At 49.1% G+C, this 25,895-nt stretch overlaps 1 protein-coding gene across 2 annotated transcripts in view; it reads left to right on the top strand.

The window, feature by feature from the left end:
• The first annotated feature begins 9,112 nt into the window (after window positions 1–9,112).
• Window positions 9,113–25,895, top strand: part of COL11A2 (collagen type XI alpha 2 chain) — a 94,248-nt gene continuing 77,465 nt past the window's right edge. For both annotated transcript variants that reach the window (XM_061621506.1, XM_061621505.1), the window contains exons 1-5: window positions 9,113–9,236; window positions 15,626–15,836; window positions 20,429–20,591; window positions 20,694–20,831; window positions 25,255–25,560. In XM_061621506.1, coding sequence (XP_061477490.1) covers window positions 9,176–9,236; window positions 15,626–15,836; window positions 20,429–20,591; window positions 20,694–20,831; window positions 25,255–25,560 — 879 coding nt within the window. In that variant the 5' untranslated portion in view covers window positions 9,113–9,175. The remainder of the gene's footprint in view (window positions 9,237–15,625; window positions 15,837–20,428; window positions 20,592–20,693; window positions 20,832–25,254; window positions 25,561–25,895) is intronic.

The raw sequence follows: 25,895 nt of genomic DNA, 5'->3' as shown, positions 1-25,895 counted from the left end.
AACTTTTCTCTATCCACTTTCTCAATGCCATGCATAATTTTATACACTTCTATCATGTCTCCTCTGACCCGCCTTTTCTCTACACTAAAAAGCCCCAAATGCTGCAACCTTTCCTCGTAAGGGAGTCGCTCCATCCCCTTGATCATTCTGGTTGCCCTCTTCTGAACCTTTTCCAACTCTATAATATCCTTTTTGAGATGAGGCGACCAGAACTGTACACAGTATTCCAAATGCGGCCGCACCATAGATTTATACAACGGCATTATGATATCGGCTGTTTTATTTTCAATACCTTTCCTAATTATCCCTAGCATGGAATTTGCCTTTTTCACAGCTGCCGCACACTGGGTCGACATTTTCATCGTGCTGTCCACTACAACCCCAAGGTCTCTCTCCTGGTCGGTCACCGCCAGTTCAGACCCCATGAGTGTATATGTGAAATTCAGATTTTTTGCTCCAATATGCATAATTTTACACTTGTTTATATTGAATTGCATTTGCCATTTTTCTGCCCATTCACTCAGTTTGGAGAGGTCTTTTTGGAGCTCTTCGCAATCCCTTTTTGTTTTAACAACCCTGAACAATTTAGTGTCGTCAGCAAACTTGGCCACTTCACTGCTCACTCCTAATTCTAGGTCATTAATGAACAAGTTGAAAAGTACAGGTCCCAATACCGATCCTTGAGGGACTCCACTTTCTACAGCCCTCCATTGGGAGAACTGTCCGTTTATTCCTACTCTCTGCTTTCTGCTTCTTAACCAATTCCTTATCCACAAGAGGACCTCTCCTCTTATTCCATGACTGCTAAGCTTCCTCAGAAGTCTTTGGTGAGGCACCTTGTCAAACGCTTTTTGAAAGTCTAAGTACACTATGTCCACTGGATCACCTCTATCTATATGCTTGTTGACACTCTCAAAGAATTCTAATAGGTTACTGAGACAGGACTTTCCCTTGCAGAAGCCATGCTGGCTCTGCTTCAGCAAGGCTTGTTCTTCTATGTGCTTAGTTAATCTAGCTTTAATCATACTTTCTACCAGTTTTCCAGGGACAGAAGTTAAGCTAACTGGCCTGTAATTTCCGGGATCCCCTCTGGATCCCTTTTTGAAGATTGGTGTTACATTTGCCACTTTCCAGTCCTCAGGCACGGAGGAGGACCCGAGGGACAAGTTACATATTTTAGTTAGCAGATCAGCAATTTCACCTTTGAGTTCTTTGAGAACTCTTGGGTGGATGCCATCCGGGCCCGGTGATTTGTCAGTTTTTATATTGTCCATTAAGCTTAGAACTTCCTCTCTCGTTACCACTATTTGTCTCAGTTCCTCAGAATCCCTTCCTGCAAATGTTAGTTCAGGTTCAGGGATCTGCCCTGTATCTTCCACTGTGAAGACAGATGCAAAGAATTCATTTAGCTTCTCTGCAATCTCCTTATCGTTCTTTAGGACACCTTTGACTCCCTTATCATCCAAGGGTCCAATTGTCTCCCTAGATGGTCTCCTGCTTTGAATGTATTTATAGAATTTTTTGTTGTTGGTTTTTATGTTCTTAGCAATGTGCTCCTCAAATTCTTTTTTAGCATCCCTTATTGTCTTCTTGCATTTCTTTTGCCAGAGTTTGTGTTCTTTTTTATTTTCTTCATTCGGACAAGACTTCCATTTTCTGAAGGAAGACTTTTTGCCTCTAAGAGCTTCCTTGACTTTGCTCGTTAACCATGCTGGCATCTTCTTGGCCCTGGCGGTACCTTTTCTGATCTGCAGTATGCACTCCAGTTGAGCTTCTAATATAGTGTTTTTAAACAACTTCCAAGCATTTTCGAGTGATGTGACCCTCTGGACTTTGTTTTTCAGCTTTCTTTTTACCAATCCCCTCATTTTTGTGAAGTTTCCTCTTTTGAAGTCAAATGTGACCGTGTTGGATTTTCTTGGCAATTGGCCAGTTACATGTATGTTTAATTTAATAGCACTGTGGTCACTGCTCCCAATCGGTTCAACAACACTTACATCTCGCACCAGGTCCCGGTCCCCACTGAGGATTAAGTCCAGGGTTGCTGTCCCTCTGGTCGGTTCCATGACCAACTGATCTAGGGAATAGTCATTTAGAATATCTAGAAACTTTGCTTCTTTGTCATGACTGGAACACATATGCAGCCAGTCTATGTCCGGGTAGTTGAAGTCACCCATTACTACCACATTTCCTAGTTTGGATGCTTCCTCAATTTCATATCTCATCTCAAGGTCTCCCTGAGCATTTTGATCAGGGGGACGATAGATCATTCCCAGTATTAAGTCCCTCCTGGGGCATGGTATCACCACCCACAATGATTCTGTGGAGGAGTCTGCCTCTTTTGGGGTTTCGAGCTTGCTGGATTCAATGCCTTCTTTCACCTACACTTCTATCTTTTCGGCGCCAGGTAAAGACCTTTTTATGCTCCCAGGCATTTTAAATTTTCTTAACGATTTTAATCTTTTAATCTGTATTTTTTAATTTTTGTCGTATTGTGTTTTTGTAGTGTTTTTTGTTGTTGTTTGTTTGTATATGTTTTTATGATTTTTATTATGATATATTGTATTTTATCTTGTTTGTTCACCGCCCTGAGAGCTATTTTGCTAAAGGCGGTATATAAATTGAAATAATAAATAAATAAATAAATAAATAAATTTTAAGTGCCAGCAGTCTGGTTCCATTCTGGTTCAAGTGGAGCCCGTCCCTTTTGTACAGGCCCGGCTTGTCCCAAAATGTTCCCCAGTGCCTAACAAATCCGAACCCTTCCACCCGACACCATCATCTCATCCACGCATTGAGACTGCGAAGCTGGGCCTGTCTGGCTGGTCCTGCGTGTGGAACCGGTAGCATTTCAGAGAAAGCCACCTTGGAGGTCCTGGCTTTCAGCATCCTACCTAGCAACCTAAATTTTGCTTCCAGGACCTCACAGTTGCATTTCCCCATGTCGTTGGTGCTAACGTGCACCACGACCACTGACTCCTCCCCAGCACTGTCTACCAAACTATCTAAACGACGGGTGATATCCGCAACCTTCGCACCAGGCAGGCAAAACACCTTGCGGTCTACACGCCCAGCACACACCCCACTGTCTTATGTTCCTAATGATCGAATCACCCACTACAAGGATCCCTCCACCCCCTGGAGATATATCCTCGCCACGAGAAGATAGCTGCTCATCCCCCAAGGAATGGGTCCCTTCTAAGGGATCGTTTCCCTCTTCCTCAGCTGGATGCTCTCCTTTCCCGAGACCATCGTTCTCCATGATTGCAGGAGAGCTATCATCCCTGGAGTGGGACACAGCTATAACGTCCCTGAAGGCCTCCTCCACACACCTCTCTGCCTCTCTCAGCTTTTCCAGGTCCGCCACCTTGGCCTCAAGGAAATGAAGTCGTTCCCGGAGAGCCAGGAGCTCATTGCACCGAGAGCACACCCACGACTGCTGTCCAACAGGCAGATAGTCGTACATGCTGCAGGCTGTGCAAAACACTGGAAAGCCCCCACACGCCTGCTGGCTTCTTACCTGCATAGTTTTGTTTGAGGTTTATTACGTCAATAGGTTGGAGACTGTGGTTTAGTTGAGGTCAGGGAACAGAAGGGCAGAGTGGGGGGCCCTGGCCTCCTTGCCCTGCTGCCAAACTCGCTCTGCTGCTTAACTCGCCTTGACGCTTTGTCAGCTGGGGCTCCCCAGATGCAAGACATCACCCTAAGAGTTGGAAACGACTCGCTGGGCTCGCACTACAAGTGCAGGGACACCTTTACCTTTTTTTACAACACAACCTAACCCTGAAGCCAGTCCTGGGACCGGCCAGCCAGGATCTCCCACTCTGCCACTTGCACCTGTCCCCTCCCCCATGGGGGTGTTTCTATTCGTCCCTCTTTTGGCAGTCAGAAGCAATGTTTTCCAAAAAAATACAGTAGAAATGGGCTTTCCCTGACTGTGTGTCTGTGTCTGTTCGGGAAGGGGTGGGGATTTCTTAATTCCCCCTCCCCAGCAGATTTTTTCCCCTGGGGTTACCCCGAACCTGCCAGGACTTTTCTCCTGTGTGGGGGTGCAGTTTTGGCTGGAATTGGTACTGGCCTGTCTGTGTCAATAAATATCCTAAAATATTAGCAATTCACACCCATTAAGAAAGGGGGGGACTGACAAGCGGGTGGGAGGGGGAAATGGCGCAGGAAAAAAAATCTGTCCCTCCCTCCCTTCTTCTCACTGATTGGTAACTTTCTGGTTCACACTGGGAAGCTCTTTTCTGTTGGAATGTATGAGATTCAGCTCCAACTTGTGGGTTGAGGCTGCATGGGGTTAAGAAGGGTAGCTAGAGAGGAGACCTCTTGGTTGCTAGGCTATACCTGTCCTTTGATCTCCTGCTGTCTCTTCCTTCCTGCTAGACTGATATGGCACCAAAGAACCCTCGGGGCTGCCCACCACTGGGATGTGCTTCTTCCCTGCATCCCAGGATCTGGACCCTCCCCTGCCTGCCAGGGTCACTGTGGTGCTGGGGTGTGGGCCACGCAGGCATGCATGGCAATGTCCATCCATCCTTTTTTTTAAAGAAACGTTTTTAAAGATGTTCTGTTTTGATGTGTTTTGAAGTTTGTTTTTATGATGTTTTAACGTTTTTAGTGCTTTTGTTTGCCGCCCTGGGCTCCTGCCAGGAGGAAGGGCGGGATATAAATCAAATAATAAATAAAATGAATACATAAGTGTGGGAAGAGCAGTTCTATTGCTTGCCAAAGGCCCTGGGCTCATCTCCAGGTGGGGCAGGGAGAGGACCCCGCCTGCAACTTTGGAGAGGCGCTGTCTGTCAGTGTCGACAATATTGAGCTACATGGGACCAATGTTCTTCTGTCTTGGTTTAAGGCAGCTTCACCCAGAATCTAGCTGGCCAGCCTTTGCCAACCGGACGTCCTCTGGATGTTTGGACTACAATTCGCGTCAGTCCCCAGACATCACAGACCTATGATGCTGAGGCTGATGAGAGCTGTAGTCCACCAACACTTGGAGGGCGCCAGGTTGGCATTCCTGGCCTACCAAATCCCTCCAGGGACTTTGTGAGCAAAGTGTGATGCTCTGCCTCCCGGCTGTTTTCCCGGAGCATGTGGTGCTTGGAGACAGACTGCCTTTAAACATGGAGGTTCCACGCAGTAGCCACAATGGCCATTGATGAACTTCTCCTCCTGCCGGAATTGGCCTAACTCTCCCTCTCCACACCCTGCATTTCAAGACATCTCTCCGCCACTGGCCAGGACCACATTTTGTGGCAGGAAACTGCATGCCTGAATTCTGCATTGTGTGGTTTGCACAGCTTGTGATGGGCCGGAAGGAAGAAGCTGTCATATTCTGAGTCAAAACAGTTGGCCCATCTAGCTCGGAATTATTGCCTGCTCTGGCTGGCAGCAGGGGTTCTCCGAGGACTCAGGCAGGCAGCGACGGGGCAATTCCACTGCTGCAGGGTCTGACTCCGTAGGAGGCAGCTCCCTCTCTTCGTGGTTCGTGTGCTGGACTAGAATGCGAGAGACCAGGGTTCAAATCCCCCACTCATCCATGAAGCTCACTGCTGGCCTTGGGCCAATCACTGCCTCTCAGCCAAAGCTACCTTGCAAGGTGGTTGTGATGATAAATTGGGGAGGAGGTGAATCCTGTATGCCACCCTGAGCTCCGTGCAGGAATGATGGGATAGAAAGTTATATTACTACCCCCACCCCCTTTTCTTCCCCAATCATCATCATCATCATCATCATCTCTCTCCTCCCAGTCCTGGAAGTGGCCCCTGGGGTGGGGCTTTTGAAGGCACCAGGAAGCTGCCTTACCGGGTCAGACCAACCTGGCCCATCTGGCATTATCTGCTCTGACTGGCAGCAACTCTCGCCCCTACCTGGAGATGCTCCCGTTGGGATTGAACCCGGAGCTTCTGCAGACAAGCAAGGCTCTGCCCCCGAGCTCCAGCCCCTCCCTCCGTCCCGCCCCCAAGACTCTTGTGCTCAGAGGCGAGAGGCAGGGCGAGGGGGTGCGCCGGTGCGTTTCGCTCGCCCCTGGCGCGGCAGCGGGCGCTCCCCCGACTCCCACCCCGCGCAACGGCGCACATCTCCCCTGCTGCGCCCGCTCGCGCCCAGCGCCCTCCCGCGGCCACTGGGCACCCAGAGGCGGCGGCGGCTCCGATTTCGCTCGCAACAAGAGCAAGTCTGGGGAAGGCATCAGGCCGCAGTGCGGCGGGGCGGGGGGCCAGGAGAGGAGGGGGGCCGGGCGGGGCGTCAGCGGCCTCTGGGCCAGCGCTGGAGCCAGGACCCCCCCATATCGAGTGGGCGATCTCTCGCGCAGCACGCTCCCCTGGACAGCACAGCGCTGGCTTTGTAGCCGAACCCCGCTGGCGGGTGCCCGGTTGGCAAAGGCTGCCCAGAGCAAGCCCTCCCTGTGGCTTTAGGGGGGAAGAGGAAGAGGAGAGTGTGGGCTCCCCACCTCCCTTGGAAAAGCCCTGTGCTCCTCAAGAATGGGCTGTGCCCCCCACATGCCCCCCTCTGGGTGGGATTCCCCATCTCTGCACCGGGTTGGCTGAGCATGTACAGAGTGCTAATCTGCTGCTGTGGGAGGAGCGCGCGAAAAAGCAGTTTTCCCACCTAGGAAGGCAGCAACACCAACCTGTTAAAGCCAACTTGGTTTGCTTGAGAGTAGGTATCATTGATCACAGTGGGGCTTGCTTATGAGTAAGCATGCAAATGATTGGGTTGCGTGACACTATAGCAGATCTATCTTGATAAAACAGGTTTGTTAAATTATTTCATGGGCTGGACTGTGTGACAAGATTAGAGACAAGAAGAACGATGGTTAAAAGAATGATAGTTACATAATTCACGTGAGTTATTCTAGGGTCATAACCTTGGGGTGGATAAGGCAGGGAGGATCTTTCAACAAATGAGCTCCTAAAATCACAATATGCTTTTTAAAAAATTCCTCGATGAAAGTAGGCTATAAATGGGGAAGCTCAGTGGCTGAGAGTCTCCTTTCCATGCAGAAGGTGATCCCAGGTGGAATTCCAGCATCTCCAGGCAGGGCCGGAAGAGACTCTTGCCTGAAATCCAGGGTTGCTGCTGCCAGTCCGTGCAGACACTACTGAGCAAGATGGACTCAGTAGAAGGCACTTTCCTGGCTTCCTCTCGATCTTCCCAGACTTGCTTAACTCCTTTCTTGACCATACTGAGAAAGCGTCGTCTCCCAAAGAAGAAAAATAAAAGTTCCCCGTGGTCGTCTCATCTGACAAGGGCCGGCCTGCCTATGAAGTCTGTGGCCAAAAAAGGCGGTCAGCCACGCAGGGTGGTTTGTCAGAGACTTGCCAAAACTCCGACTTGCTGTCTCTATGACATTCCAAAAATGCAAGTTGCGAAGCGCCTGCGGGCCCCAGTGCTTGGCTGGCGAATGTTGCTTGGGGGCGGGCGGAGGAGATGATGGTCGATCACGGCCGATGGGTAATTCGGGAGCTACGGGAGTGTGCAAGGGGCTGGCTGATCCGTGTGTGCGGGTGGACCCGGTGGGAAGGATCCGGCCACGCGGAGGGAGATGGGAGGGTGAAGCGTCCATAGGACACGATGGAGTTGTTTCTTTTATCGCTGCAGCTTCCCGAGTCAGTTGCGCCGGCTCCAAGCGTGTCAGTGGCACAACCTCAGAGGGTGGCCGTGGGAGCGTGGCATGACTCCCAAAGGGGCCCTGCGCTCCTCGGGTTGCCACCCGCCAGCGCCTGGTGTCGGGGAGCCTCCTGCCTGCGACGGGAGGGCGAGTGTAGCCATCGCGGCTGGTAGCCAGGGACGGCCTTGCCCTGGGCCACGTGTTTGTCTGCTCTGTTTGAAAGCCATCCCAGGACTGCGGCCCAAGCCTCCTGCAGATGGGCATGGGTGCGCCTTCACACTGTGCCAAGCCAGCCCCCCCCATGCTTGGGGGGGAGGGACCCTTTCTGTGACGTCGGGCCCCGGCTGCTGCCCCAAAGGCCTGCCCTGCTGGGGGCGCCGTCCTGCTCTCCTGCGGACGTGCGTCCCCCGCGGGGTGCTGCGCGTGCAGCTCCTGTCCGAGGGGCGCCTCTCTGACCCCCCCGGCCGGGATGTGCGCGCGTGCTTGAGCGCGCAAGCCGCCGCCGTGTGCCTGGGCCGAACAAAGGCGCTTTCATGGCCTCGCCGGAGAGCCGAGATTGGAATGCTGATCTTCGCGGGAGCACCTGAGACGAGGGGAGCCCCCCCAATCCAGGCGCTCCATCGCATCCCACTGAAATCCCAGCCCCCTCCCTCTCCTCTCCCCGGGGCTGCAACCCACTTTCGGGAGCCAGAATTCCTTCCCCAGGCCGGCCAGAGCCCACATTTTGAGGGGGGGCTCCCTGGTGGCCAGCGGGTCGGACGTTTGGAGCCGGGAAGTCCTGGGTTTGGAACGCCGCTGGGTGGGCAACTGCCCCCCCCGCCTCACTTGGCCCAACTGTACAAGGGGCGCAAAGGGTGATCTTCATCTGTTTGCTTCGCCCCCGACGGTGATTGTCGCCTGCTCATTTAACCGGGTTGCGGCTTCAGAAAACCAGCAGCTCCAGCGCTGGAAGTTGGCGACTCCCGGCAACCTTTTCAAACCGGCCCCGCTCCTGTGCAGAAAACGAGCCGACCTGCTTAGCCGCTGCGGAGTCCGTCCGCCATCTCTTAAGCGTTAAAGGCGCAGCAGCAGGGCCGGGGGAAAAGGGGGGCAACTTTAGGGTTCATTTTTGTGAAAAACGCACACCCCCCTCTCCTTCCCTCCTCCCTTGGGGTGTTAATGGGATGACGGGGGAGGGGGTTGCATGCGGCGCGGTTGGAGCGATGGGCCGGCTTGTAAGCCCCTCTCAGCCCCCTTCTTTTTCATCTTTCTCCCCCCAGCCGCTCCAGTGGACGTGCTAAAAGCGCTGCAGCTGCAGAAGCAGCCCGAGGGGGTCCGCAAGACGACGGGCTTCTGCCCCAAGAGGCGCGCGGGATCGGGGCCGGATGTCGCCTACCGGATATCGAGGCAGGCGCAACTCAGCGCCCCCACCAGGCAGCTTTTCCCAGGTAGACCGGGCGGGGGCGCAAGCGGGGGTCGGTGGGGAGAGGCCTTCCATTTCAAGCAGCGGGCAGGGGCTCGATCTAGTATTTCCTCTCCCCAACACTTAGCCCAGGTTGCCGCTTTTCTGGCCACACTCTCATGCTGCTGAAATGGACTGTCAGCTTTTCGTATGTGGCCCTGCCAAGAAAAGACTTTACCAGTTGAGTTTCTGCCTGCTTCTATCTCTTCCAAAATTGGAGGCACCAAGAATAAGGGGCGAGGGGTAGTGGTGTTACGGAATCTAAAGAGTGTGCAGAAAGGAAGGTGCTATTGGCCCAGCATGTTTTTCTCACAGGAGGGGCAGCCACACCAATTTCCCCTCCTTTTCTCTCCCTCTATGGCTGGCGCATGCACCATCCATTTAAAGCGCCTGGCTTCCCCCAAAAGAATCTTGGGAGCTGCAGTTTACCCCACGCAGAGCCACAATTACCAGCACCCTTAGCAAAACTACAGCTCCCAGGATTCTTTGGGGGAGGTCATGCACATTAAACGGTGTGTTTGCAGCCTGTGACTGTGTCCTCCACGTCCCCTGAGCTCCTCTGAGGGGTGCCTCTTTGTGAGGGGGATGTCCATTCTGGGCTGTTAGCAACCAGGCGTAGCCCATTTCATGACTGTGTGCACCACCTGATTTCTCTGTGTCTGTGTTGGAATTGCTTTTTAATATTTTTAAAGCTTTTTTCCTTTTTTTGGATGAATTTATTTAATATATATTATATCTATTATATTATTTAATATAGATAAAATATATTTAATATATATTTAATATAGTTTAAAGTTTGTTTTTATGATGCTTTAAAGTGTTTTTAGTGCTTTTGTTTGCCGCCCTGGACTCCTACTGGGAGGAAGGGCGGGATATAAATCATATAAAGCAAACATAATACATTTGCCTGGTGGGATTTTTGGGAAGGGGCTGTAGCTCACTGGCAGCACACCTGGTCTGCATGCAGAAGGCCCAGCTTCAAGCCACGGCAGAATCTCCAGTGGGGCAAGGAAGGCCTGCCAGTCAGTGCTGAGTGAGATGGAGGAAAGGGCCTGATTCGCTCTAAGGCAGCGTCCTCCGTGCCCATGTTTGTTCGGTCCCTCTCTGCTTCTGGGTGCCATAGGATCTGCTGTGCGATTTGTTCCAGCCACTGAGCAGGCAGTTCAGTGAAGGTCTTCCCTTGTTGAAGGCGAGGGCACGTTTGTGTTATGGAAATATTTATGCAGAGGTCCTCAGCAGTCTGAATTGTGTGTGTGCCAGTGTGTGTATTTACCTAAGTAGCAGGCTCTTACCCTCCATTGAGATCACGGAGACTCAAGACTTAGTAAAATAAGAAAAACTCCTTTATTTGTAGAAGTATATAGTGGATAGGAAAGGCATACCTAGTTCTAATTAACTAAGTTGGAGGCGCAACGCCCAGACTTGGGTCTTGCCCGCATGGCTCAGGAGAGAGCAATTCTTGGACAGTCGAAGAAGACAAAGGAAGGAAGGGCAGGTCAGCTTCCCTAAAGACGTCACAGTCTACAATGGAAGGAAGTCAGCAGAGCATGACAGGTAAAGGTAAACAAGCCTCTCCATCTGAAGGACCCTATTTCCCTTCTGGAGCACAAAAGAACAGACCAGGAGTTGCTCTGGCCCCACTTCCAACACCCCTTCTCAACGAGCATTTGGTTCAGCCCACGAGGTTCATCTTGTCTCGCAGCTTGCAATGTCTGACTTTGCCCAGCGCCTTCGTGAGAGCGTCTGCAGTCATGTCTTCTGTTGGACAATGCTGCATCTTGAGTAGTCCTCTGCAGTAGGTATCTCTAATGAAATGGTGCTTCATGTCTATGAGCTTGGTCTGTGAACTCACCCCTTCTGACTGCATGAGTCTGATGCATCCTTGGTTGTCCTCATGCATCACAACAGGCCCAGGTATAGAGATGCCTAAATCTTTGAAGAGTTCAAGCAGCCACATCAGCTGTCTGCTTGCTTCAGAAGCTGACACATACTCTGCTTCTGTGGGAGAGAGTGCTACAGTCTCGATCTGTAGTGTCTTCAGCCCAATCAGCATCTGCATATCCCTCTAGCCTGGGATCTCGGGTAGCTGTCAACTTTAGTTTCATGGCTGCAGTGCCCTTTAGACATCTCACCACTCTCTTTATTGATTCCCAGGCCTTTCTGGTTGGCGAGCTGGTTTTCCTGCACAAGTATCCCACTGCTGCCGCCACATCTGGCCTGCAGACAGTGCTGATATACAGAAGTTTTCCAATAGCTTGTCTGTAGCTCTCTTGGTCTTCCCATGGTTGTTCTGGTCTGGTCTGTTTCTGGTACCCTACTTCCATTGGAGTAGGTCCTGGATGTGCATCCTTCAGTCCTAGACTCTCGATAAGGTCTTGAATCTTTTGTTTTTGATTCAGCAAGAAGGATCCATCGCCCTCTCTTTCAATTTGCATTCCAAGGTAGTGAGTGACATCACCCAGGCACTTCGCTTCAAACTCCTTGTTGAGATGATTTACTACCTGTTGCTTGTCCATTGGATCTTGATAAGCCAACAGCAGATCATCAACATAAATCAGTAAGTAAGTCCATCTATTGTTCTTGAATCTGCTGTACAGGCATGGCTCTGCTCTGCCTTGTGCAAAGCCTTCCTTCAAGAGCATCTTGCTCAGTTTCTCATTCCAGGCTCTGGCAGCCTGTTTAAGTCCATAGGTGGATTTTTGAAGTTTACACACAAGCGTTTCCTTTCCTGGAACTTTAAAGCCTGGTGGTTGCTGCATGTAGATTTCCTCTTCTATTTCTCCAGGCAAGAATGCTGTTTTTATATCCATGTGCTCCACCTGCATTTTCCTGTTGGCAGCAGCACTCAGAAGAGTTCTGATAGTTGTGTATTTGACTACAGGAGCAAATGTTTCATGGTAGTCTTGTCCATAGTTTTGAGAGTATCCTTTGGCTACTAGTCTTGCCTTGTATCTCTCAATATTTCCTTCAGCATCTGACTTCTTTTTGAATACCCACTTGCAGCCTACAACTTTTCTTCCTTGAGGAAGCTTGGTCAGTGTCCAAGTTTTGTTCTTGTGTAGAGCTTCCAGCTGTTCCTTGGCTGCCTGCCTCCACCTCTCAGCTTCAGCTTTGGGTAAGGCTTCGATATTTTTCCAGGTCTCAGGCTCTGGAAGTTCATCTCTCACGAGGTAAGTCTGTCTGGTGATATACCTTTGCTGGTGCGTTCAGAGCATCTGGGTGCTGGTGCTTTGGCTGCCCTTTCTGGCTCTGATGCCTCTTCTGGCTCAGACTCCTCGTCTTCCTCTGCTGGTGTGTTATTGTGACCCGTTCTGTTGTGGAAGAATAGCTCAGTGTCTTCTTCCATTTTGCTGTCATCTGTGTAGTGTGGTGCCCCTTCTGGTCGGTATGCACACTGTCTTTCACCAAAATTTACAGCTCTGCATACTTCAACTTTGCCAGTTTTGGGATCCATGACTCAGTATCCCTTCTGCATTGAAGAATATCAAATGAATATTCCTTCCTTGGTGGTGGTGTCAAGTTTTGACCTCTTTTGTTTCAGGAATGTGTACAGCCAAATACACAAAGGTGAGACACACTTGGTGGCGATCACGCCATAGCTGAAAAGGTGTCTTGTTAATTGTAGTTGCCAGAAGTTTGTTCTGCAGATAGGTGGCAGTAACTGCTGCTTCTCCCCAGTACTTCTGTAGTAACTATGCATCTTCCAACAAGGAACGAATCATCTGTCCAAGAGTCCGGTTCATGTGCTCCACAACGCCATTTTGTTCTGGAGTATAAACAACAGTAGTCTGGTGCTATATGCCTTCCTCATGTAGGAAGTCTTGCATAGCCCTGGACACAAATTCTCATCCATTGTCAGATCTTATAATTTGTGGCTTTCTGCCAAATTTATTTGCTACAATTCTGACATAGTCCTTCTATTTTTGAAGTACTTGACTTTTCTCTCTCACTAGGTAAATTGTAGTTTCCCTCGAGTAATCATGTGTGAAAATTAGCAAGTATAAATTTTCTGCCCTGTGATGGCGTTCTGATGGGTCCACAAAGGTCTGTGTGAATTAATTCTAAAGGTTTTGTAGTTTTCCTTTCACTTTTCTTAAGAAATGTTGGTTTCACACTTTTTGTCTTTATACAACATTCACATTTTGTGTGAACTTACATTGTCCCATTTTGATGCCTCTAGCCCAATTTTCCTTCTCGAGAGCATTGATTCTGGCTAAGCTGGCATGTCCCATTCCTTGATGCCAAACATGTAAACATCCAGAATCTCAGGCTTCTTTGGCTGTATTTGCATGCATAGTTTCAAAATATTCCAAATGCAAAAGGTCATTTTTCAATCTTGCAAAATTTGTCTCTTATATAAAGTTGATCTCTAAGCTCCATACAGCAATGCCTTTGACTGTGCAGATCATGAAAAACTATGGAATGCTTTAAAAGAAATGGGGGTGCCACAGCATCTGATTGTCCTGATGTGCAACCTATACTCTGCACAAGAGGCTACTGTAAGGACAGAACATGGCGAAACCGATTCGTTCCCAATTGGAAAGGGTGTGAGACAAGGGTGTATTTTATCACCTTATTTGTTTAATCTATATGCAGAACATATCATACGGAAAGCAGGATTGGACCAAGATGAAGGAGGTGTGAAAATTGGAGGGAGAATTATCAAAAATTTTAAGATATGCAGATGATACCATACTACTAGCAGAAACCAGTAATGATTTGAAATGGATGCTTCCGGGCCAGATTCAAAGTGCTGGTATTGACTTATAAAGCCCTGTATGGTGCGGGACCACGATACTTGTCGGAACGCCTCTCCCGCTATGAACCGGCCCGTACACTACGTTCTGCTACGAAGGCCCTCCTCCGGGTTCCAACTCACACTGAGGCCCGGAGGGTTGTGACAAGATCTAGGGTCTTCTCAGTGGTGGCCCCCGAATTGTGGAATAGTCTCCCCGAGGAGGTCCGCTTGGCGCCGACATTGTCATCTTTTTGGCGTCAAGTTAAAACCTTCCTCTTTCCCAAAGCATTTTAATTGTACTTTTTAACTTAATATAACTTAATTGGATTTTTGCACTGTATAGTTTTTTCTTATTGTATTTATTGTATTGTTTTTGCTGTTCACCGCCCAGAGAGCTGTTGCTAGTCGGGCGGGATATAAGCCTAATAAATAAATAAATAATAAAATAAATAAATGCTGATGAAAGTTAAAGAGGAAAGCACAAATGCAGGACTACAGCTGAATGTCAAGATCACGAAAATAATGACAACAGAAGATTTATGTAACTTTAAAGTTGACAATGAGGACGTTGAAGTTGTCAAGGATTATCAACACCTCAGCACAGTCATTAACCAAAATGGAGACGATAGTCAAGAAATCAGAAGGCGGCTAGGACTGGGAAGGGCAGCTGTGAGAGAACTAGAAAAGATCCTCAAAGGCAAAGATGTATCACTGAACACCAAAGTCAGGATCATTCAGACCATGGCATTTCCGATCTCTATGTATGGATGTGAAAGTTGGACAGTGAAAAAAGAAGATAAGAGAAAAACCAACTCATTTGAAATGTGGTGCTGGAGGAGAGTTTTGCGCATACCATGGACTGCGAAAAAGACAAATAATTGGGTGTTAGAACAAATTAAACCACTAGAAGCAAAAATGATGAAACTGAGGTTATCATACTCTGGACACATCATGAGAAGACATGATTCACTAGAAAAGACAATGATGCTGGGAAAATCAGAAGGAAGTAGAAAAAGAGGAAGGCCAAACAAGAGATGGATTGATTCCATAAAGGAAGCCACAGACCTCAACTTGCAAGATCTGAGCAGGGTGGTTCATGACAGATGCTATTGGAGGTCGCTGATTCATAGGGTCGCCATAAGTCGTAGTCGGCTTGAAGTCACATAACAACAACTAAGCTCCATTATCTTAGTGGCACTTATTAAATTATCTTTAAATGGTGGAACAAATAGGCAATTTTTCAGTTCAAGCTCTCTGGCGCCCTCTGACCTTTTGCAAATTAGCTCCACAGTGCATATTCCTTGAGAACAGCAAACATCTCCTTATGCTGTAATTGCATTCTGTGTATGGGGGCTAAAGTTCTTAAACATTTTTTTATTATTTATTAAATGTGTGGTAGTCCCAGCATCGATTAAAAATCTGGTTTTATAATCATCATTCTTTCCATCAGATATATGGTAACTGGAATGCTTCACTTTAGTTTAGCTGTTTGATTTTGTGGAAAGTTGCTAGAGAAGGGATCCTGTTTTGGCGGAGGCTCCCTTTATGTCCAGGGGCTGTGGGAGGAGACACTGGGGCAACTCTCTTTCTCCCCTGACACACACCTGGGCATACCTTCCTGAGCATATGTGCCTTGGGTTCCTTCCTTGTGCCCAGAACGGAACAGTTGAGGTGATGCTTCTCCTGGCTTTGAGGCAGAGAGCTGGGCAGGGGAAGCTGTCCCTGTGGATCTCTGCCCCCTCTTGCCTGCATTGTGACGTGGCCCCCTGGGCCAGGGCCTTTGAGATAATCCCAGCCACCCCCACCCTCTCCCTCTCCCTCCCCCTTCCAGGTAAATTCCCAGAGGACTTCTCCATCATGGCCCTGGTAAAGCCCAAGTCCGGCCTGCAAGCCTTCCTGCTCTCCATCTACAACCACCACGGCATCCAACAGCTGGGCGTGGAGCTGGGCCGCTCCCCCATCTTCCTCTACGAGGACCAGAGCGGTCGCCCCGCCCCCGAGGACTACCCAATCTTCCGAGGGGTCAACCTGACGGACGGCAAGTGAGTGCCCTTCCGGACCTCTCCAGCGTCTTCCGTTGCCTACCCTGTGGAGATTGCTCTCTCGTGCTTTATTTCGTTTATTTATTTATTTATTTATTTATATACAGCGCTTGCTTTCCCCTTAACAGTGGACCCAAGCAGGCCGTGGGAGTCTGGTGAGGGTGTGAGGGAACTAGTTACTTATTACGCTTATATCCCACCCTTCCTCCCAAAGGAGCAAACACGTCAACAAAACAATTTAACAACAAAACAACAACAAAACGTTTTAAAAACAGCTGCAGATAAAAACATTATTTCATCCAGTGATTTCCGGGCTGCCAGGAAGAGTATCTTTCAGCCATGAAATGCCTGAGTGAACTGGAATGTTTTCAAATTCCTCCTGAAAGTCAATAATGAGGGAGACAGACACTCATCACTGGGGAGGGCATTCTATAAACAGGGAGTCACCACTGTAAAGGCCCTGTCATGGGCCAAGATCAGCCAGGTACTGGGCTTTGTATGCTAACACTGTGAGCTTAAATGTAGGCTGGCATCATATTGGCAACCAATTAGCAATTGCTTTACGAAAGGCGAAATGTGTTGGCGATAGGTCGCTCCGCAGAGCAACCCTGCAGCTGCATTTTGCATCACCAGCAGCTTCCAGACTAATCTTAAGGGCAGCCCCACAGAGAGTGCATCACAATAGTATTGCATAGTATTTATTTATTCAATTTACAGCTTTTCTTCCCAAAGGAGTTCAGGGCAGCAGACTTAACTTATCAAGTTAACAATGAGGGAGACAGGTGCACCTCACCCGGGAGGGCATTCCACAAACAGGGGCACCAACCAGGCAGCTCCCAGTGGGACTGCATTCGTACTGTGGATGGTATTTGCTTAGAGCAGAAATGAGTGGGCAGCAGAGGTTTCCTTGGATTAGGATTAAAAGACACTCTGAGGCTGGGGTGGTGATGGGGGCAGAGGGGTGTTGCTGCCGAACAGAGCCAGCAAAATGGAGAGGGAACCCGTGAAGCCCACCCTGACTGCTGTCAAGGACCCTCCACTTGCAGCCCTTCTAGAAAGAACTCAAATGTGAAATTGCTGATCTGCTAACTAAAATATGTAACTTGTCCCTTGGGTCCTCCTCCGTGCCTGAGGACTGGAAAGTGGCCAATGTAACGCCAATCTTCAAAAAGGGATCCAGAGGGGATCCCGGAAATTACAGGCCAGTTAGCTTAACTTCTGTCCCTGGAAAACTGGTAGAAAGTATGATTAAAGCTAGATTAACTAAGCACATAGAAGAACAAGCCTTGCTGAAGCAGAGCCAGCATGGCTTTTGCAAGGGAAAGTCCTGTCTCAGTAACCTATTAGAATTCTTTGAGAGTGTCAACAAGCATATAGATCGAGGTGATCCAGTGGACATAGTGTACTTAGACTTTCAAAAAGCGTTTGACAAGGTACCTCACCAAAGACTTCTGAGGAAGCTTAGCAGTCATGGAATAAGAGGAGAGGTCCTCTTGTGGATAAGAAATTGGTTAAGAAGCAGAAAGCAGAGAGTAGGAATCAACGGACAGTTCTCCCAATGGAGGGCTGTAAAAAGTGGAGTCCCTCAAGGATCGGTATTGGGACCTGTACTTTTCAACTTGTTCATTAATGACCTAGAATTAGGAGTGAGCAGTGAAGTGGCCAAGTTTGCTGACGACACTAAATTGTTCAGGGTTGTTAAAACAAAAAGGGATTGCGAAGAGCTCCAAAAAGACCTCTCCAAACTGAGTGAATGGGCAGAAAAATGGCAAATGCAATTCAATATAAACAAGTGTAAAATTATGCATATTGGAGCAAAAAATCTTAATTTCACATATACGCTCATGGGGTCTGAACTGGCGGTGACCGACCAGGAGAGAGACCTCGGGGTTGTAGTGGACAGCACGATGAAAATGTTGACCCAGTGTGCGGCAGCTGTGAAAAAGGCAAATTCCATGCTAGGGATAATTAGGAAAGGTATTGAAAATAAAACAGCCGCTATCATAATGCCATTGTATAAATCTATGGTGCGGCCGCATTTGGAATACTGTGTACAGTTCTGGTCGCCTCATCTCAAAAAGGATATTATAGAGTTGGAAAAGGTTCAGAAGAGGGCAACCAGAATGATCAAGGGGATGGAGCGACTCCCTTACGAGGAAAGGTTGCAGCATTTGGGGCTTTTTAGTTTAGAGAAAAGGCGGGTCAAAGGAGACATGATAGAAGTGTATAAAATTATGCATGGCATTGAGAAAGTGGATAGAGAAAAGTTCTTCTCCCTCTCTCATAATACTAGAACTCGTGGACATTCAAAGAAGCTGAATGTTGGAAGATTCAGGACAGACAGAAGGAAGTACTTCTTTACTCAGCGCATAGTTAAACTATGGAATTTGCTCCCACAAGATGCAGTAATGGCCACCAGCTTGGATGGCTTTAAAAGAAGATTAGACAAATTCATGGAGGACAGGGCTATCAATGGCTACTAGCCGTGATGGCTGTGCTCTGCCACCCTAGTCAGAGGCAGCATGCTTCTGAAAACCAGTTGCCGGAAGCCTCAGGAGGGGAGAGTGTTCTTGCACTCGGGTCCTGCTTGCGGGCTTCCCCCAGGCACCTGGTTGGCCACTGTGAGAACGGGATGCTGGACTAGATGGGCCACTGGCCTGATCCAGCAGGCTCTTCTTATGTTATTATGTTCTTACGGTGTTAGTGTGACTAAAACCTGGAGTGGATTCCACTGCCCCACCGACATAGAGCCACCAGCCGACTTTTCGGGGCCACCAACTTTTTTTTCAGCCAAGCTCCTGGGCTTTCAGCAATTGTGTGAGAACCCTTAGCCAAATATGGGCTGTGGGCACACCATAGATTTAAAGCACATGGCTTCCCACAAAAGAATCCTGAAGTTGTTTATTAAGGGTGCTGGGTAGCTTGGTGAGGGATAAACGACAGTTCCCAGAATTCTTTGGGGGAATCCATGTGCTTTAAACATGTGGTATATACGTTTCCTCTTTCAAAAAGTTTGTTTTTATGACGATTTAATGTTTTTAGTGCTTTTGTCTGCCACCCTGGGCTCCTGCTGGGAGGAAGGAAGGGAATATAAATCTATTATTATTATTATTATTATTATTATTATTATTATTATTATTATTATTATTATTATTATTATTAGGTGTCATGCGTTGGCACAGGGGGCATTATTTGGGCTTTCCCCCTGTGTACTGCTTGAAGTGCATTGAAGGGCGTTGTAATTTTTATTTATTTAAAATATGTATATCCTATGCGTACACGTCCTTCCCTCCCGGTATTATAAAGTGTTGGTCAGAGTGGCTTATATTACATTAAAGACAATTCAAACAACGTGGCCCTTGGGAAGGTCTCGGAGCCAGAGGAGCATTTGGCCTTGTGGACCTTTTGGGAGGAGTTGCAAATGTCTGTTCCGTAGAAGAGAAATCTTCTGAAATGGATCCATTTGGGCCCTCCTCCTTACAAAAGTCATAGTTGTTTGAGGTGCTGGAGGGATGTTCCTAGTTCTGGAAGGTGCCAAAAATGCCTTTTGGCAACTGTCCCACAGAATCTTTCTGAGCATATCTCCTTTCCTTTTTTAAATCAAACAACAAACAAACCCAAGATTGTAGTCCTTATGGTTGAAAAGATGCGAAGGGGAAAACGCTAAGGCCATTAGAATTCTGCTTTCATTGACTTCAATTTGGGATTTGTTGACTCCTTTAAAAAAAAATTTTTAGCCCAGTCCTAGGGAGTTCTTTCCCAATTAAATCGAGGAAGGCCAGATGCAAAAGAGGATAGCGGGGCTCCTGCACCTTTAGTAGTAGCTTGGAAGAGGGAATTTCAGCCAGTGGAGTTTGCATATAGCTTGCTGCCTATGTGACAATTAAAGGTCCAGGAGCCCCAGTGCCCTCCTTTGTGACCAGCTGCCCTAATTCAATCTGCCTCCCCTCTTGTGAAAGCTGTTCTTCCCTGCCTCTTTCTACGGAAAGCCAAGTCTCCACTACCTCTTGTTCACAGAAGTTTAGTTTCCAAATCCTGTGAAGTATTGCTTCGCCTCCATTTGGCACTGGTTAGGACTCAACTTGAGTACTGCTTCCAGTTCTAGACACCACACTTTAAGAAGGATGCAGACAAACTGGAACAGGTTCAGAGGGGAGAAACAAGGACGATCAGGGGACTGGAAACAAAGCCCTACGAGGAGAGACTGAAAGAACGGGGCATGTTTAGCCTGGAGAAGAGAAGACTGAGGGGAGATATGATAGCACTCTTCAAGTACATGAAAGGTTGTCACATAGAGGAGGGCCAGGATCTCTTCTCGATCGTCCCAGAGTGCAGGACATGGAATAATGGGCACAAGTTGTAGGAAGCCAGATTTCGACTGGACATCAGGAAAAACTTCCTAACTGTTAGAGCCATATGACAATGGAACCAATTACCTAGAGAGGTGGTGGGCTCTCCAACACTGGAGGCCTTCAAGAGGCAGCTGGACGGCCATCTGTCAGGAATGCTTTGATTTGGATTCCTGCATTGAGCAGGGGGTTGGTCTTGATGGCCTTATAGGCCCCTTCCAACTCTACAATTCTATGATCCAGGTGGCATCGGGTGGCGCTCAGTGTCAGCAAGAAGCAGGTGACCCTGATCCTGGACTGCAAGAAGAAAGTGACGCGGCCACTGCCCCGGGGGAACCAGCCAGTCATCGACACGCGTGGCATCACCACCTTTGGAACCCGCATCCTGGACGAGGAAGTCTTTGAGGTGTGTGGCCTCCTCTCTGCCTTCGCCTCTCTTCCACCTGTGCAGGTGCCCAGCTTGGCTCTGAACACCCCCCCAACAGAAACACTTCTTCTCTCCCCGCAGGGCGACATCCAGCAGCTGCTCATCTCCTCCAGCCCCCAAGCGGCCTACAACTTCTGCGAAGAGTTCAGCCCGGACTGTGGAGGAGTTGCTCAGAAGCCTCAAGCCCAGGAGGCCCAGCAGAGGCCCAGCAGGCCTGAGGTGAGACGAGGGGCACAGCAAGGGCAGCGGGGAGAGCCAGAGGGAAGAGGGAGCCTGAGATAGGGTTACCATCATTTTGTCATTTCAAAAAGAGTACATTTGGCTTCGATAAGGGAAAAGTAAGAGTATGCTGTTGCACCATCTCAAAAAGAGTACATGTACTTTTAAAAGAGTATGGTTGGTAACCCTAACCCTGCGAGGTGGTCCCTTGTTTGAAGTGTGTTTTGCTTAATGGCTGTCTTCCCGGGCCGAGGACAGACGGGAGCAGATATAAGAACAGACTTTGTAACTCTGGGCTGCTGCTGGGAGGAAGGGCGGGATATAAATCAAATAATAAATAAATCAAATAATAAATAAATAAACTCCCCAGGCCATAGAAAACCTCAGCCCGCAGTTTTGTAGCTTCAGCTTTCTCTACCAAGAGCCAGCCAAGAAGAGCTTCCCCACATGCTAGGATAGCCTTTGCTGGGGCTGATGGGAGTTGTAGTCCAACAACATCTGGAGGGCACCAGGTTGGCGAACGCTGTGCTAGCAAGAGAGATTATTTTGCAGGCAGCAATGACAAAAATGCCACGCTCGCCCCTTCTCCCTCGCCAGCTTTTAAAATCTAGTTGGAGCAAAAATCCACCTTTCCTTCAGAACCATCTCTGTCCTCCAGTCGTGGCAGTTTGTTGATTTATAGCATTTAATCTTGTAGATTCAAAATGTTTAGGCAATGGGCAGAGCAATCCATATGCTATGTTTTTTGTCAACCTAAAGATACTATTTTTTTTGTTATTGGAGGTCGCTGATTCATAGGGTCGCCATAAGTTGTAATCGACTTGAAGGCACACAAGAAGAACAGATACTTTAGGGTTACTTGCCATACTGTGTGAATCCACCTTGTACTGCTTCCTGAAGACCGGAAGATCTGGGGAGTATAGGGTTATGCCCACATTATGCCTGAATTGGAAGTAGCTTGCTAAACTGAGGCAATTATTAATTCCGCTAGAAAGAACATTTTTACACATTGAGATTTTGTAAACAGGTACTAGCAACGAGAGCCTCTTTCCACTTTTAGGGATGAAGGGGCAAACTCTGTTGCACACGAACTTGAGAACATTGTTGACTTTTGCAGCGTTTTGGCAGGCTTCAGATGTTTTGGGGCGGGAGGTGTTTAAATCCAGTGACTCCTAAGGCAGCCATTTTATTAAAGAAATCTTATTCAATTTAAGTGATTAAATCTTTATATGTATACAACATTCATTAAAAATAATTAACAATTTATTTACAAGTCCACTGTCAAATTAACTAGGTCAGCTTTTTTAATCTATCCAAATGTTTTTAGTAGACCAACCTTACTAATTAATTGATGGGTCATCTTGGGAGCCCCTGGTGCACACCGCTCGGGGGGGGGGGGAACTGGGTTTTCCTGAAACTGGTATGATAGTTTCTTAAATTTGGTGTGCATGTGGTTGCTTGCATGCATCTTTCCTCCCAGAGTTTGCACTGGAGAGGGGGAGGAGAAGAGCAGATCAATGCCACTGAATCTGCAAGAAAATGGGGTCACTTCCCTGCCCCAAATCTCCTGAATCAAAAGGAACTTCTCTCCAAAGGCAGCAACACCGCTATTGGCGTTTAGACAGGCAATGCACAGGAATCTGTTTGCCTAATGTTCCCAGCCCAACATTTTTTGAGTTAAAAGAGAGAGAGAGTTTCTTCAGGGAACTAACAGCTGCCTGCACCCATCATTTCTAGAAGGGCATGAAAGACCCAGCAACCCATTCGCTGGGTCTGTTGTTAATGCTGGCTGGCCTGGTGGCTGGGCCTGGTGAGGCTTTGCAGGAGTTTATAATTTGTTTTAATTCTTTTTAAAAACCCCACTTTTCTTGCTCTTCCTCAGCACAGTGATGAGGGTGTGGAGGAATACGGCACCTCTCCCTACTATCCCGGGCCTAGAAAGGCTGGGCTGGGCTCTCTGTCCTCCTCTGTGCCTCCGGGGGGAGCCAGTGAGCAGATAAAGGGAGGGGCACTCGGTGCTCCGCCCCCAAATATCTTGTCCTTCTGTCCTCGTGCCTGAGAGTCTTGTCTCTGTTATGTGGCTATGGAATCCACCTGTCTGTCCTGCCCGTGTCTGTCCATCCATCAACCCATCCGTGCCTGTCCATCTTAAGTTATCCTTAAGTCAGCGGCAAGGTGGGGGTTGGGGGGCACTGGAGAGTGGCAGAATTAGGACAGTCCTTCGGTGGATAATAGCCGAGCTCTGGGCAGTCCTTGCTTTTTGTTTTTAAATGCCATAAGTTGTGCACTCGTCCCCCTGACCCTAGAAGATGCAGGACACTTGTCCCCTCCTCTAGCAGGTGCCTTTTGGGGCTGATGTCGTGTCGTCCATCGTGCAGAAGTTCCTTGCAGTTGCACTGCAGCATATCCCATGTAGTCAGTTGCAAACTGCAGAACCCATGATGCAGTGTGGATGGGCTCAACCACACAGGAATATGTGAAGGCTGGCTCAGCTTTAATAGAGGTCAGCTGGTGACATGAATGTCAACAGCCAGAATATTATGGGCCAAATAATTTTCTGTGAAAATGTACAGAGCTGGAGAAGGTGAACTGAATTCATGGTGGCCCCTTTCTATAGCAAGTAGAATATAAAAATAAATAAATAAATCCCTTTTGTATTTTCATTAAGCTAATATTTGAGTTCTGTGAATATCGTCTTGCAAGTAAGCTTCACTGGGCTGGCTTGGGTGTAATGCTAAACTATAATTTAATATTATCAGCACGTGCTCTGGGATAGAGTTCAGAAGGTTTTTTTTTCTGGGCTTGATTAACCACACCTTGCTGTGTCATCCAAACCTAGGGAAAAAAGTGTTTTTCTTTACTATGCTTAGTAAAGCCAACTTCAAACCATAGTTTATGGTGTTTTCCCTAACCATAAATTTTGGACAACAGGCTAAAATGTGGTCAATCTAAAACCGAAGCAGAAGCTTCTGATCTCATTGCAGCCAGTCCAGAGGAAGAAGGGGGAGGGGCTAGAATGCAAGCCCAGGGGTCACCTTGCCTTGTTCTCGTAACCCTAAACTATGGTTTAGTGTTATGTCAGAACACAGCTAATATGTTCATTGGAACTTACTGCCGGGTAAGTACCCATAAGTCTGCAGCCTGATTTGCCATCCTTTGGAAGCCAGTGGAGGAGAGGCCACTACGGTGAAGGCCCTGCTCTGCAGCCTCCTCAGGCGCTTCTGGGGATGTGGCCTTGAACCGCAGGGATGCGTCTTGTTTGCCTGGAGAGAGAATGGAGAGGGGGTGCCCAGAGAAACCCCTGACCTCTGCCTGGCTGCAGTGTGGCTTGCCGTAGAACAGCAAGGGCCATATCCGCTGTGCCAGCCACTTTTTGCACCTGGCCCTGCCCACTGCTGGCATCTGGGCCCCAGGGGGGTGAGGACAGACGTATGTGTGTTTCCCCCAGTCCCCCTGGGGGGCAGGAGGTGGGCCTGTGCTTGCTGGTCACCCTCTGTGCACCCTTGGGCACAAAAGGGGACCCTCCGGAAGGGAGGGCATTCGTAGGGCATCCTGTGCTGTTGCTCCAGTGAGGTGGAGTTGCCTATAGTGTGTCAACATTGGCACCTGCTGGGCACAGGGTGAGCAGCTTGTTCAACACCTGTGCTCCACCATGTTGCAGGATGGCCGTTCTGGGGCCAGGGCATTTTTGCTGCTGTTCAGGGCAGGATTCACCAGGTGTCCTGCACTCCTTCTCCCCCCGGCTCTCTATCCCCACAGCTTACCACACTAAAGTGGCTGGGGGGAGGGGGTCTCATTCTTCCTGCACTAAATTAAGCCCCATCCTTTTGCCGCTGGTTGGCGATCTCGGGGTCTCATCCACACACCAGACGTGTGAAGCACTCTTGTAGCACTTTAACACTCATGGAGAATCCTGGGAAGTGCAGGTCTGTGAGGCCAGCACGCTGATTGAACTAGAGTCCTCAGGGTTCTTTGGGGGAAGCCATGACTATTAAAGTGGGATACGAGCGCTTTGGATGTATGGTGTGGCTATGAACCGCAAGCCTGCTCCTTGCAGCTGAGTAAGCTACTCTCTCTCTCTCTCTCTCTGCCCCCCAGCCCCGATTGAAGGCAGAGGCCCAGCATGGCAATTTTCCCAGTCAGCCGATGCATACTGTTGTGGGGAAGAGTGTTCTCTGCCTATGCTCGGGTGCCCCCGTTCCGCCCATGCAGTCTGGCTGCTCCAAGCATTACCTGGGGAGGTAGGAAGGGGCGGGGGGGGGCTTCTTCAAGGCCAAAGTGCCCCCCTGCCCAGGCCTCCTCCTCCTCCTGCTGTCGGATTCATGCTTCTCCTTTGTCTCTGCTCCCCATGCCTTCTCCATTGTCGCCTCTTCTTCTTCTTCATCACCACAACCTCCTTCGTCTTCTTCATCACCACCACTAGAAGCCAGCCAAGGGCAAGCCTCCTGCCAAGCCCAAACCCAAGCCGAAGCAGCAGCCCCAGAAGCGCCAGTTAATGGGCCCAGTGCCCACCAGTGTCAAGACGGGGGCCAAAACCGGAAAGCATCCCGGCAACGGAAAGTCCGCCTCGGCCAGCGGGAAGACCTACGGTGGGGGCAGTGGTGGTACCGGCGGCAAGGCGACGTCGGGGGGCAAATCCTCACCCACGAAAACCTCCCCGGGCAAATCGGGGGGCCAGGCCTATGCCGGCCCCGGTGGAGCCCGGAGGCCGGGAAACAGCTACCAGCAGGTAGAGCCAGAGGGAAGGGTGCAGGCCTGCGAGGCTCTGGCCGGGGACCCGAGGGGGCGGGCAAGGCTCCTGCTCCCCACTCCCAGACAACACCCCAGCCCCTTCCTCTCCCGCCTGTGCCTCTGTGTGTGTCTCTGTGCGTCACTGCGTCACACATCTGTCTTGCACGTTCTTCCATTGGGGAAGCCGTCCCAAGCAGCAAGAGAAACGAGCCCCCAAACTTGGGAAGCCCCTCCTCGGGAGGGGCCAGATTGGATTTGGCGCCCCCTCCCCCAAGGTGGGGAGGGAAAGCCCAATTTGCCAAGTGTTTGGCCCTGCGTTTCTCTTGAGCCTTC

The sequence above is a fragment of the Rhineura floridana genome, chromosome 3 (assembly GCF_030035675.1).
Source record: "Rhineura floridana isolate rRhiFlo1 chromosome 3, rRhiFlo1.hap2, whole genome shotgun sequence".
NCBI classification, from domain to species: Eukaryota; Metazoa; Chordata; class Lepidosauria; order Squamata; family Rhineuridae; genus Rhineura; species Rhineura floridana.
Note: the sequence above shows the minus strand (reverse complement) of the source record. Positions and strands in the feature narration are given on the sequence as shown.